We start from the raw sequence: 14,640 nt of genomic DNA on the forward strand, positions 1-14,640 counted from the left end.
GAAAAACGCATTGGCCCAGTTTTCTGGAGCGTAGTTCATCACAATATTGTAAGCTCTTTCGTCAACCAGTCTAATGTCGTCCATGTAATCATTCCATTTTGCTCTAGTATATTTGTAACAGGCAGATTGCAATAGATTACCCAAGATCTGAGTATCTTTTGATTTGAATCCCAAATCCTTCAACTTTGTCCTGAAGTTCTCAACTAGATGCAACACACATCGAGAGTGTATAGAATCTGGAAAAAATTCTCTAACTGCTTCTCTGATCCCCTTATCCGCATCTGAAATTATCACCAGCTTGCGTGGAGGGTTGTATGGATCTGGCCTTTTGTAGAGAATGGACCACAAACCTACGAAGAGTTGTGGTTACCATACACGAATTATAGAGTTAGCAATGAATGAGCTAGAATTATCATAACCTGCAATAGAACTAACATAGCTAGGGATAGAACTAACCTTGTAAGAACCACTTCCAGTTAACGTTATTTTCCTGATCGCATATACAGTACGCCAATGGAAATATCCCCTGATTTCCATCATATGCTACGGCGCTTAGGAGTATGCCTTTGAATCGATCTTTAAGAAAGGTACCATCCAAAAACAAGAGTGGTCTACAGCCGTATAAAAAACCATTTATGCAGGCGGCGTAGCATATGAATAACCTTGTAAACCTCCCCTCATGTTGTTCAACATGAATATAGCTACCTGGGTTTGTCTTCTTGACCTCTTCTACATACCTAGAAAATTGAAGATTAAGCGTTAGTACCAACATTGAAAAATTAGTATAATCAACGTCACATAAAGGAAATTAGTTTGTCTTTTGTTAGATATCATCTTCTATTTACCATCGTAATTGATCGTAGGACTCACGGGCATCACCATACAATTTCTCTTGTGCTCTTTCTTTACCCCACCAAATCTTACTATAGTCGACCCTAATCCCATACGAGCTTAGAAACTCCTTTTGAACGTCAATAGGCCGTATATCCGGTCGAACCTTTAACGTGGGTTGTAATTGGGTAGCAATGAATCGCCTTGAGGCTCTAGATTGACCAGCATTATTGCCATGCTGCCCACAACTGTGATTGTCCACAAACCTTTTGATTTCAAGTCTATTATCATTTTTCGGTGGAGAGGCAAATAACATCCACGGACAATTTTTGGCTTCCTTAAACCGACAAAACACTCGAATACGCTTCGGTTCATTCTTCCCAAACTCGTATTCGAATTTTTTTGCCATGGAGTAGTATAGCAAGGCCAATCTTAACTCCTTCGCACTTTCAAATCGTTGTCCCTCACCGGTTAAAGCTGTATGCCACCAAGCAGGAATCCTCTCTGATCTGCTAATCATGTCATCAATCGTCATGACATTATCTCTGGAAGGATTGTCATTGGGATTCTTATCTGGAACACTTGTGGTCCACAACGCCGACGGGCCACAGTCTACACTTTTTGAGTTCAAACTGCACAAATAATAGAAGTATCAACAGATAATAGCAAAAGCTAAAAAGCAAAAACGACAATTGCTTGCAGTTAGAATCAATTAGAACTAGAAAGAACTAACAATATAACCATTAGAGCTAACAGTGCATTGATTAGAACTGACATAATAGCTATTAGAACAAACAATATAGCCATTAAAGGTTAGTTCTAATTTAACGAAGTTATTTCTATTTTATAACAAGCTATTTCAAAATTATAACATGTTAGTTCTATTCTGCACAGTGTTAGTTCTATTCTGTAGAGTGTTAGTTCTAATCTGCACAGTGTTAGTTCTATTCTGTAGAGTGTTAGTTCTAATCTGCACAGTGTTAGTTCTATTCTGTAGAGTGTTAGTTCTAATCTGCACAGTGTTAGTTCTATTCTGTAGAGTGTTAGTTCTAATCTGCACAGTGTTAGTTCTATTCTGTAGAGTGTTAGTTCTAATCTGCACAATGTTAGTTCTATTCTGTAGCTTGTTAGTTCTCTTAATATGCACAGTGTTAGTTCTAATCTGTAGTGTGTTAGTGTCAGTTCTAACTGATGGCTTGTTAGTTCTATTTTATACCTACATTGTCTAATTTATACCACGTTATATCTAATTTATAACAAAATAAAACATGGTAGATCTAACCATAGGCGTCTAGTAGAACTAACAAAATAGCGATTAGAACTGACAAATAAAACATTAGAACTCTAGTATGGAGCATAACAAAGAACTGCTTAATGACAAATAAAACATTAGAACTGAAGTCCAGTTAAACCTAGTATAGAACTAACAAGAAGACGATTAGAACTTAAGTTAATTGATTTTACAGTTAACCTACATGTCTTGTCGGACTTGCTCGTTTTCCTGTTTATTCGAAGAATCATCTCCTTCTTTAAAAGCTTGCGCGTGAACCTCTTTCAGTCCAAGATTGTGGCAATGCTCCACCATAGACGTCAGATCACCATCGTTCTCAATGAGAAATTTTAAGCTTCCAACTGTTTGATCTTCGTATGCCAAAATTAATGACTCGTATGGAAGATCTAACCTCTCTGCCGCATCAAACTTGAGATCCAAGATGGTGGTTGAAGAATTAATCTTCAAGAATACCGCTTTATACTGCGAAGAGATAATGCAGATGATGTCCTTTTCAGCCATTTTGAAGGGATAGTAAGAGTAATGGAGAGAGTTATGGAGAGAATTTTGGTTTGAGGAGGAGGAGTAATGGAGAACTAACTAGTTATTGCTCATGATGGAGTAAAAAAAAGGGGGAAATTTTCCTTCATTTTCCCCATCATATCGCATTAATGAGAAGTGACTTCTGTTGTTCGGGACCAGGACTCGTATGGGGAAGAAAGAGAAGGGCAGTTTCGGTTTTTTTACAAAATACGATCTGCTTTTAGTATAAAGCTGACGTGAAGGGGGCTTAAAACATAAAAGCTCAACTTTGGGGGCTATTCCACATGGGGCAAAGTACAGGGGGGCTAGTCACACGAAGTTCCCACTTTTGGGGCCTGGACACATTTTTCCCAAAAAAAATCCCAAAAATATATTAAAATTTGGGTACCGAAGTGTCAGAAAAAGAGTAATGATACTCTGGCACTGTTACAAACAAAAGAGTGGTAAAAAAAATACTTTGGGGTTGTCGACGTTAATAATGGCTTAAACTTTGGGGTACCAAAGTGTAAATAACCCTAATAATAATTAATGGTCAAATTTTCAAAACCATCCTATTTGAACATTTAATCCCAAAAAACGATCTGTTTTGAACTTATTTGCAAAAACCGACCTGGTTTTCAGTGTTGGCGCTGAAACCAGGTCGGTTTTTGTGAAAAAGCTTCTAAAACTTCACGGGAGTTGAACTCCCATGAAGTTTAGTAAAACTGTTAAGTTTTGTGAAAAATTTTTAAACTATGAAACTTCATGGAAGTTGAATTCCCGTGAAGTTTCGGAATTTTTTTTAAAAAACCGTTCTGATTTCAGCATAGAGCTAAAACCAGGTTGTTTTTTAAAAATAAATTCTAAGCAGATTTTTTTTAGGATTAAATGTGGAAATACGTTGGTTTTGAAAATTCGTCCAATAATTAATAGAAATTGGGCCCTCGGCTTGCTCCGCTAGTTTAGAGCTGGTTCCTCCTCTCTCACCCTCACCTCGCCTCTCTCTCTCTCTCTCTCTCTCTCTCTCTAAAAATGCCATCAATGGCCTCAAACCCTAGTTCCAATCTCCAGCCCGAACAAGAAACCCTAGACGAAGAAGAAGAAGAGATGAGCCCCCCTGACGTCGAATCTTCTGGATCAAACCCTAGTTCCAATCCACAACGCGGACGAGAAACCCTAGTTGAAGAACATGAGAGAAGGCCCAATGCCATCGAAGCTGATGCAGATGATAGTATGTCCACAAATGATGATGATGATATTTATGGTAGCGATGATCTTTTGGGTAGCGATGATGATGATGGTACAGAGTATGGCGATGGTGATGATGATGACGATGATTCTGATGATGATTCTGAGGAGGAGGAGGAGGAGGAAGAGGAAGAAGAAGAAGAAGGAAATGGGATCGAAAGCTGCAATCAAAGCTGTGGTGCTGATTGCCCCATTTGCTTACTTTCTTGGAACTCGGACGGTCCGCATCGAATTTGGTAAGTTTAGATTGAAAATTTTTAGGGGAAACCCCTAATTGTTTTATTATGTTTGTTTAATTGCGCGATGCTACTTCCATTTTGATTTGTATATGAACTGATTCCAGATAACTCATATGCAATGTATGATTTTTGTCAAATATTAGAACCTTAAATCTTCATATTTCTAAGTTATATGCCCCAAAATGTTCATATTTGTTCAAAGGATCGGGATCCTCTCCAATTAGGTGGAAATTGGAGAGGATTAACTTCTCTCAATTCTTACCACCCATATCACTTCCAGTGGACGAGGTCACGCCACATAGGTTTTATCTTGAAAACCACTCTGGTCTTGAAAACCACTAGTAAACTTAAAAAGCACGGTAGTCAAAACCACTATTGAAAATTTTAAGTGGCGTGGTCTCATCCATTAGAATTGAGATAAATGGTATGGATTGAGAGAATTGGACCTCTCCAATTACCACCTAATTGGAGAGGATCTGAATCCTCGTTGAAAATAGGGGTCTTACTTAAAATAACTTAATAGATTTGAGGGTCTTATTTAAAACAGCTTAATAGATTTAGCGACCTAATATAGAATAAAGAATTGGGATCTAATATTACAAAAAACCTATAATTTAATTACGATGTAATATTTATGTTTGTATGCCTATGGATAGGGGTGTGTGTGTTTGTGTGTGTGTGTATAAGACTATAAGTATATGTATATAGAGTTTCTGGATATACTTGTCATTTAGATGTGCATATCTTGCATGACACAAAACAGGAGGTATAAAGTTATTGCTTAGCAAAAAATTACTTGTTGACCGTAAACTAGTGATAAAGATTAGAAGGTCAAAATGAGAATAACTCTTATTCAAACCGAGATTTGTTTTTGGGTTAGTTGCTTTAATACCCTCAATTTCACTCATTTTTAACTAGGGAACCCATAAGTTTAGATTTTCGAAATGATACTTTTCACCAGCTATACACTTTAATATCTATCTTCGTTATCCAATATTTATTTAACTTAAAGCTCATCTACTAAGAAACCCTAACTCATTTCTTCACTTCTAAGTTACTTCATTTTGCATTGTTATTGGCATGACTGCGATTTTTTTCTCTCAATTTTTCAGTGAAGATAATGTTCCTTCAAATTCATATTTACTCATATTCTCTTAAAATCAACATCATAACTAAAAATATCAGAAATTGACAACTTATTAACAATCGGCAAGAACCTAAACATTATTCCCAAATTTTAACCTAATTTAAGAATTGTTCGTCAGTGATTTGGAAGAAATAGGAAGAAAGAAACCCTGAGTTGCCAAAGTAATCAACCAATTAAAGAAAATGGATATTATTGTAACTTTAACCCCACTACATTACGTTGCCCCCTGGGTGGGGGATGGGCTGCAGGTTAATACTTTACTTTTTTTAATGACACTCCAAAGTTTTTAAGCTACAATTCACTCTCATTAACCTAATGGAGACATTGGAGAGAGTATCCATTTTCTTGGTTAATTATTTGATTTTATGGCAAGTTTGGGTTCTCTTTCCATTTTTCTCCAAATCCCCAAATTAGGTTAAAATATGGGACTGGCATTTAGGATTCTTTCTGTAATGTTAATAAGTTCTTCAACTATTGATATTTTTAAGTTATGGCATTGATTTTTAGACAACATGAGTAATTAGTTAAAAGATCATTATTTTCACTGCAAAAATGAGAAGAAAAAACATAGTTATTGTAAAGTGATGTGGAAATTTCTTACCAAATTTAAGTACTTTGTGTTTAGGTTGAGCGCAAAAATGAATGAGGGTTTTGTTTTAAATGGGTTTTGTGGATAAGTTGATATTTGATTAAGAAAGGGAGTCAGGGGAATCCTTTTCAATTTAAGGGTCTAAAATCCAAAAATAATATCATGTAATGCTTTTTAAGCAAAACTTCCATCGGTCATGTAATGGAAGACACTGAAGTGTAAAATTGGTGAAATTTTGGAGTTTCATCTGTGAAATTTAAACTTCAGGGTTCAAGGTCCGAAAGCTAAACATGAGTAAAACTTTGGGCATTAAAGTGATAATCCAAAAATAAATTATGAATTATTCAAATGGTAGTTGTCATTTGACCTTCTGGTCTTTTTCACTAGATTGTTGTCAGTTTAATACAAATAGTTTTTTGCTAAGTAACAAATTGTTGTCAGTTTAATACAAATAGTTTTTTGCTAAGTAACAAATTTTCACCTCAAGTTTTTGTGCAGCTTGAAACCCCAAGTTTTGTGCAACAGAAGTTGCTTATGAGATGTGCACAACTAAATGATCTATAGAACTTGAAACTATATATCTAGGTATATACTCATATACATACATAAATATGTGTATGTGAGTATGCATGCATGGTGTAGGATGGTTGTGGGTGGGTGGGGATATTGGGTATAAACTGCCAACACCTTTGGCAAAATGAGCTCAAAGAATAGAAGTGGAGATCCACATGTTCTGATCTAGCAGGAGCCTCACCGCTAGTCATGCTCTTCTTGCTTATGCTTACAATGAATATGTAGCCTCAATGTGAGTTCATGATAGTTGAAAATGGATTTTAAAAGTCTGGATATTTCTATTATGGTACTTTATTGACTCTAATTTATGCTCCATAGATGGCCCACCTTTTGTGGTATTTCCTAGTTATGATCATGAACTTGACGAAAGGGAGGGCCTAGTTTCGTTCAATGTCTTGTGTACATTTGATCATAGCTCATACCTTCTTGTTGAAAAGCAAAGTTTAATACACTTGATTTGGGAGGATCCCTAGATTAACTCCCTTTCTTTTGTGCTTTTAGTATTTAGTATGACATATAAGGATGTGTAAAGTTGAGACCTTGGATAGGGGATGGAGAAAACTATGGAGATAAGATATAATAAACTTGTAAATTTGTATGGTTAAGTCGGGGAAAAGAAAGGCAGGGCTTCATGCTATATCAAAATCCTTGAGTGGTAACAACTCAGTCCTCCAGTTGAACTTTAGTGTAATAGATTATTGAGGGATTTTGTTGTTACTTTGATGCCTGAGCTTAAGTTATGGGATTGATAGCTATTTTTGTTAGCATAACATCTGCAGAAATCCATCCTCCCCAGCCCATATACTTCTATCTCAAGCGCGTCATTGTTTCCTGACACTGAGCAAATTCTTGCTTGTCTGGAGACCATGGATTTTCTGGTTAGACTCGTACCTGCCTGTTTTCTAGGCTTTGCGACATCGGTTCTCCCTCAACTAGACCTATGACCGGGAGTTGCCACAGTATCACAGATATTTTGTTTGAACATAAAGTTTTTGTCCCGTTAGCATAAGGTTACCTATGGAGCACACTCCTCCCTCAGATTAAATTTCACAACCTTTTTGGCTTACCAGCTTGATATTTACCTTTTTGGCTGGTGTCACATTTAAGACTGGAAACCAGAAAGCAATACAAGAACTTTCCATGAGATCTAGGGTTATTTGCACATAAGTATCCCCAAAGCTTGCTTTGTGTTAACTTTGATACCCCAGAGTTTTCTTTTGTCCAAAAAGTATCCCAAATTTTACGTATTTTAACTCTGATATCTCAAAGGTTTTCTCTTTTTCCCGAACAATAGTGCAAAGTTCAACAAACTTCTAAAAAAATTTTAACTTTGATACCCCAAATTTAACCAGAAATTTTTAAGTTTGAGGTATCAAAGGTAAATTATGTTGAACTTTGGGGTATTTTTTGGGCAAAAAAAGCTTTAGGATCCCATGTTACAATATACAATAATTGCCTGTAGACATAGCACGATTTCCTTCATGGTATCAGAGCCAGGTTATCTGATGTTCTAAATATACAGATAATACACAGCGGAAGACATGTATGTACAAAAATACTAAGCATGTAGAGAGCATGAAATATTCATATGGATCGTCTAATTAAATCTAACATGATCCTTATTATTAAGTGAGCATACAAGAGTTAGAAAGTCATACTTTCGTAGCGTGATTCGATGGAAGATCGAATAACCCCTAGCTCTTGCTCCTTGTAGTAGAAAATCTCCTTGTAGTGGATCTCCAAGTCTTCAAGTGAGCTTGATAAAATGGGAATCTTCTTAAGACACAAGGCAAGATATCCACCCCGGGGTTCTTAAAATCCTACTACTTCCTCTTGCTCAAAGATTGCTAAAGTTTAGTAAGAGGAGAGCTCTCTTTTATTCTCTTATGGAAAAAAACACTTAGCCAATTTTTCATTAACCTTTCCATAAGAAAAAGAGCTCATATTTATAGAGTGAAATGTGTTCATGATATGAATGACTCATCCTATGAGTCATGTAATGAATCATCAAAAATTAATGATTAATCAAGTGAGTCATGCAATGAATCATCTTATGAATCATTACATTTCAAAACCATGTGCTAATAAACCATGTGCTCAAACCATACCACTAAGTGACTCATCTCATGACTCATTATACATGGTATGTGTATTTCATAAATGAGAATACCAAATTATTATCACTAATACAGTATTTCATAAATACGGTATATAGTATTATTCCAATCTTTAATTAATTAGTCACTATATGACCAAATAAATCAAGAGTTGACCAAATAAACTATTTTGGTCAGATTTGTCTGATGTTCTAAATATACAGATAATATCCTTAGAATAAATACTAGACTATCAGACATTTCGGATAGTGATCGTAATGAAGAGATCTGATTAGTCAGTAACGTATATTCTAAAATGTTCCTAGTTGATGAAGTGTTGAGATAGGACATCATCATTTTGGTTTAGACTAGTGTATGCTTTATTTCTCCTTTTGAAGGAGATGATCAATCTCTTAGATCATTGATGTGAGACATCAAGATACAGTATACAGGTGACTCATTAGTGAATGAGTTGACTGAACGACTCGCCGAGAACATCTAGTTGGTAATATACTTAACTGTCAAATAGAAGTTCTCAAGTGATATAGTACATAGTAGTCTCTTGACCTGAGGCATGAGTGCAATATCTTATATGTCAGTAAAGATGTATTTAGACTTTTACCTAACCACAGTTCTTATTGAATTGTGCATAACGGTTCTTGTTGGGTACATCCCGAGACATAAGTAGATATTGAGATGCCAAGAAGGGATTCGTCTCTCCCAGTATAGGGGTTGATGTCATAAGATTGTTTGATATAACTATAGCCTGGAAATCCTTGGCCAAGGTGAATAAGATAAACTGAGTGTCAGTTTGATCTTATAGGTTATGAGTTTAATATCAATAAACACTAATCAAGCTATTAGGGTTTGACAGTTTGCCATACCCTAGGCTCAATAGTTTGACATGGTTTGACGAAGAGATCGCACTATACGGTATTATCATTGAGTGGTCCTGATAAAAGTGGATAAGTATCTTGCAGACCTTTATCACAACTTATACCCGGGTGGTCTTCATGTGTAGCTAGCACCTCTGTTGTACTTATGGATATGATCCACTACCGAGTTTTTTAAGTTGGGCCCTAGAGTCACACCAAGCGCGTACTTGAATCCTATGAAAGACAATTTATGGAGTGATGCGTATGATTGATACGCATATATGATTTCTTCCGGATACATATAAACGGTTATGTATATCGATAAAATCGGAATGCTATATGCTTAGGAAATGAATTCCAGTATTTTTCCCATAAAGTTAACTTTTAGTCAACTAGTTGACTTTTTGGTCAACAGTTGACTTTTGGTCAACTCTTGATTTATTTGGTCATATAGTGACTAATTAGTTAAAGATTGGAATAATACTATATACCGTATTTATGATTTTTTTTTTCATAAGAGAATAAAAGAGAGCTCTCCTCTTACTAAACTTTAGCAATCTTTGAGCAAGAGGAAGTAGTAGGATTTTAAGAACCCCGGGGTGGATATCTTGCCTTGTGTCTTAAGAAGACTCCCATTTTATCAAGCTCACTTGAAGACTTGGAGATCCACTACAAGGAGATTTTCTACTACAAGGAGCAAGAGCTAGGGGTTATTCGATCTTCCATCGAATCACGCTACGAAAGTATGACTTTCTAACTCTTGTATGCTCACTTAATAATAAGGATCATGTTAGATTTAATTAGACGATCCATATGAATATTTCATGCTCTCTACATGCTTAGTATTTTTGTACATACATGTCTTCCGCTGTGTATTATGCATGTAGACATAGCACGATTTCCTTCATCCCATAATTAAATTTTATTGAAATTTGGGGTATATTCTAGGCAAAATTGACTTTGGGCTAGGTGTGCATTCGGTCCGAATACGACTCAAATATGATACTTATTATATCCATATCCGCTTACCAATCTCGGATACGGATACAGATATAGATATACATCAATAAGGAAAATTCATATCCATATCTGCAGAATTCGGATACGGGTACGGATATACATGCGGATATATAAATGGATATGCATGCGGATACAGAATGGATATGGGAAAACTAGATAGTATTGAAAAAAAATAGTTCATGCGGATACAAAAGAGTTCATTAATATGTTCACTATAACTGAAAAGCTAAGATTAGACATCTTGATCATCAAAATTAACCTCAAATCCATAATCTAAGGATTAAAACTATTGTGACAGTGTGACTAATATGTTTTCGGATATTTCTGATACGGATCCGGATATTTACTATAAAACCATAGCCATAACCATATCTCATTGGTTATAGATTTGAGTAACCATATCCGTAGCCTAACGGATACGGTTACAAATATTACCTCGGATACAGATATGGTTTAGCACCCTACTCTGCGCTATCAAAGTTAAAATTGAGGTAGTTGACATACTTAAGTGCAAATAATCCTGAGATCTTCAAGGCCATTTGATGAGTAGACTGACCTATGGGTCATGCAACCCTCAAAATACCCGAGCAAAAACGATACTTGATTTTCTGCGGGAACAAACTAGAACTAGAGATGTAATTGCAACACAACCATGTAGGTATCATGATTTGATAAGTTATTCACTTATTCTTATTAATATAAGAGAAGTTTACTGTGGTCAGTAACATGGAAACTCAAGTATATTTGAAAAGATTAAGGTTGTTATTTTCGCTCATTACACAACCCACCCTAAGGTTAAGAACATTGATGTGGTAGATTTCTACTTTGTTGTGTACTAGCAGTTTAACATTTTTTCCTCATGCTATCTTCTTTTTTGTTATATAAGCTGTATTCCTTGTGGACATATATATGGTAGATCTTGCTTAGAACAATGGCTCCAAAGGCATCAGAGGAAGAGCGCTAAGGTAATATCTCTACTACTTTGATATCATACATTGGACTTTGGTGTGCCCATCAAGGGTATTCTTCTTTAGAGTATTTGTTTTACTTTGCTTTCGGTTATTCTGCAGTGCCCTCAATGCAGAGAGAAGTTTAAGCATAAGAACATCATCAATCTACATGCACAACTAACTACAGCTACAAATGAAAGCAATAATGCGAGTGCAAGTGGAGAAAAAGTTGAAGTTCAAGGCGAGCAAGAGGAACGGCCCTTGACCAAAGCGAATTGGGATATGTTGTGCTCAAGAGTGGACTCCCTGTATAACAGAAATGAAAATTCGCATTCAAGACTTAGCGGATTGGGACTTATCCTTGAGATGCTGCAAATCTTGGAATCAGAAATAAAAAATATTCAGATATAATTGGATAAAGGATTGGAAAGAAAATCGACGAAATTTCCAGAAACTGTTAGAATTGTATAAGAATCCATCAGATGTATCGGAGAATCCGTTTGATACAATGAGCCTCAACATTGAAGCAGCTTCTTTAGTAATTGAAGGGCTTATTAGGCAAATAGTGGATGTAGTGGATGAAACTGGTTGGAAAAATGATAGATGAACATATCAATAAGAGGTTTGAGGATTTTAGGAACAAAATTGGGGTTTTTCCAGTTCCTTCAGCTTCTATGCCTAAAGACACTTAACCTTGACTCATATTTTCACGTGATCATGATCTTGGTGACTTCTTGGTGGAGACGTATCTTTATCTCATAGATACCTTTTTGGCATTTTATTGGTCAATTTTATTTATTGAGTTCTCTCTCTCTCTCTCTCTCTCTCTCTCTCTCTTAAACCCCAGCTCCTTGGGCTTATGTTGTTTTTGATTTTCAACTGTAGAGCTTGAATGTATTTTAATGAATCTTACCATAGTTTTTTTTTTCAATGAAACTGACCATAGACTCATATTGTGTGAGCTTATGGTTTTATTTCCATGACCGTTTCATGATTAGAGCATAGTGTTTAAAATCTCTAGGGAAATTCAATTTTGACAGAAATTCAAGATTTATATCCCAGATTTATTTCCCACCTCTTCCTGGGCGTTAAAAAAGGTGTTTGGGGAACTTATTTTTTTTGGTCAAAGTAGTTTTAGCTTTTCCATATGGACCATATCTATATCTTTGATGACATCTCAAATAAAGGTAGTTTATGAGTCCAATTTAAAATAAAATAAAACTAGTCTTTACTAATACACAATTATATACATCATATCTACATCACGTTTAGAAGACTAACATAAGTGAATTCGTATCCAAAAAGTTTTGTATTGTTTATTTCGCTATCTTAGAAATTTATAGACAATTTTCTCAATTCAACACCTAAATAAAACGAGCAAAATTGATCCACGCAATGCCACAGTGTTAATCATGGATCAGTGAGCTAACTCGTCTACATGAGATTGGGAAGGGACCCGGTGCCAAAAGGTGTATGGGGAACTTAGTTTTTGGTCATAGAAGTTTTAGCTTTTTCATATCTATATGTTTGATGACATCTCAAATAAAGGTCGTTTATGAGTCCAATTTAAAAATAAAATTAAACTAGTCTTTACTAATACACAGTTATATACATCATATCTACATCACGTTTAGAAGACTAACATAAGTGAATTCCCTTAATTTTATACTTTCTATTAAATTTGTATGACAGCTTTAGCTAGATGCATTTTGTATTGTTGACAACTATCAATATGGGGGACAATGTTCGAAAAGAATCGGCTAAATATCATAACCCCCTAATTTCAGATGATTATTAGAAAATCCCCTTAATTTTGAAAATATCAGAAAATGCTCCATAATTAAGTTTAAGAGTTATTCAAAAGACCGCCCTTTAACTTTGAGATTTTATTTAGAAAACACCCTAATTTAGAGGTTTCTCTAATACAATCTCAAAGTTAAAGCAAAGGGTTTTCTTATAAAAATCTAATGGTGTGTTTGGATGGAAGGTAGGAGAGAGTAGGGGAAGAGGATTTGAGAGGTCACTTTGTTTGGGAGTTTAGGGAAGGAAAATAATTATAAAAGAAATTTGATCGTTTCTTTCCCTTCTCTTTTCTTAGTTAAAACTGTCAAATGATAAAACAAGTTTTCCTCCGTTTTTTCACCGAACTCCCAGAAAACATATTATATTTTTCTTCTCCTTCTCCACCTTCCCTTACCATATTTTATTTTCCCTTCTCATTCCCTACTAAACTCCCCAAAACACTATAAAAGTTAAAGGTGATTTGCTGGTAATACCTATACATTCTGATATTTTGCACGTTAAGAGAGATATTTTTTTTAATCGTCCAAAGTTAAGGGTGCTTTTTGATATTTACCCCCAAAAAAATTTATGGGGGTATGAAAGATTTGAAATTTTGGGGCGTCAAAGTGAAAGAAATAGGTAAACTCGGGGTATCAAAGTGGAAATTAGCCTCACTCTCCCTCTCCCTCTGAAATGCCATCAGTAGCCTCAAGCCTTAGCTCCGACCCCCGAAATGATGATGACGATGATGACGGGGATAAGGAGGAGGAAGAGGATAGCGATAACGACTCTGATGATTATTCTGATTCTGATTCTGATGAGGGGGTGGAGGAAGAAGAAGAGAATAGGGTTGAGAGCTCGAAGCATGGCGGCGCTGGTCGCCCCATGCATTTGCTTTTGTTCTTCGGACTCGGAGGGTCGTCATCAAATTTGGTAGGTTGTGATTCAGAATCTTTATGGGGGGAAATCCTGATTTTCTTAGTTGTGGTTGTTTAATTCGTTTTGATATGTGTGTGAACTGATTCCAGATACGTAGGTGCCTGTACATGCAGTATGTAGCTTCAGGATCCACGTATCAATTACGCGTGCATATCTAATAAGCAACTTGCGTAGCACACAACTTGAAGTGTAAATTAATTTCTTAGCGATTAGCTTGTTGTCAATAAAATGCAAATAATTAGTCGTCGTTTTGACCTATGAGTCTTTGTCACTAGCCTGTTTGTCAATGCAACACAAATAGTTTTATGCCACACGAGATGCTCAGGAGATTAGCGCATCTAGACAATATGCAGATCTGGCAGCTACGTATGTATGTATGTATATACACATGCAGATATACTTATACACACATACACATGTATGCATATACATAGAGGCGTAGTCAGTAAGGGCTTGCCCTGGGCAGCTGCCCAAGGCAAGAATTGTATCTTGTGTGGAGGGGTCATTCAAAGGTAAACACTTGTGACGACGGTTATTAACCTCTTATGAGCAACTGAGA

At 35.9% G+C, this 14,640-nt stretch overlaps 2 protein-coding genes across 2 annotated transcripts; one reads left to right on the forward strand and one right to left on the reverse strand.

Annotated features, from left to right (window-relative positions):
* Window positions 367-2,623, reverse strand: LOC109826807. The gene is made up of 4 exons (XM_020393826.1): window positions 2,307-2,623; window positions 846-1,463; window positions 663-737; window positions 367-490 (listed from the first exon to the last, which is right to left on the reverse strand). Exons 1-4 carry the CDS (start codon window positions 2,621-2,623, stop codon window positions 367-369), a joined length of 1,134 nt encoding a protein of 377 aa, XP_020249415.1.
* Window positions 3,583-12,028, forward strand: LOC109825568 (E3 ubiquitin-protein ligase RFWD3-like). Its single transcript, XM_020392424.1, has 3 exons — window positions 3,583-4,107; window positions 11,297-11,375; window positions 11,481-12,028. The coding sequence occupies exons 1-3, from the start codon at window positions 3,656-3,658 to the stop codon at window positions 11,769-11,771; spliced, it is 822 nt and encodes a 273-aa protein (XP_020248013.1). The 5' UTR covers window positions 3,583-3,655; the 3' UTR covers window positions 11,772-12,028.

The sequence above is a fragment of the Asparagus officinalis genome, chromosome 10, assembly GCF_001876935.1.
Source record: "Asparagus officinalis chromosome 10, Aspof.V1, whole genome shotgun sequence".
NCBI lineage: Eukaryota > Viridiplantae > Streptophyta > Magnoliopsida > Asparagales > Asparagaceae > Asparagus > Asparagus officinalis.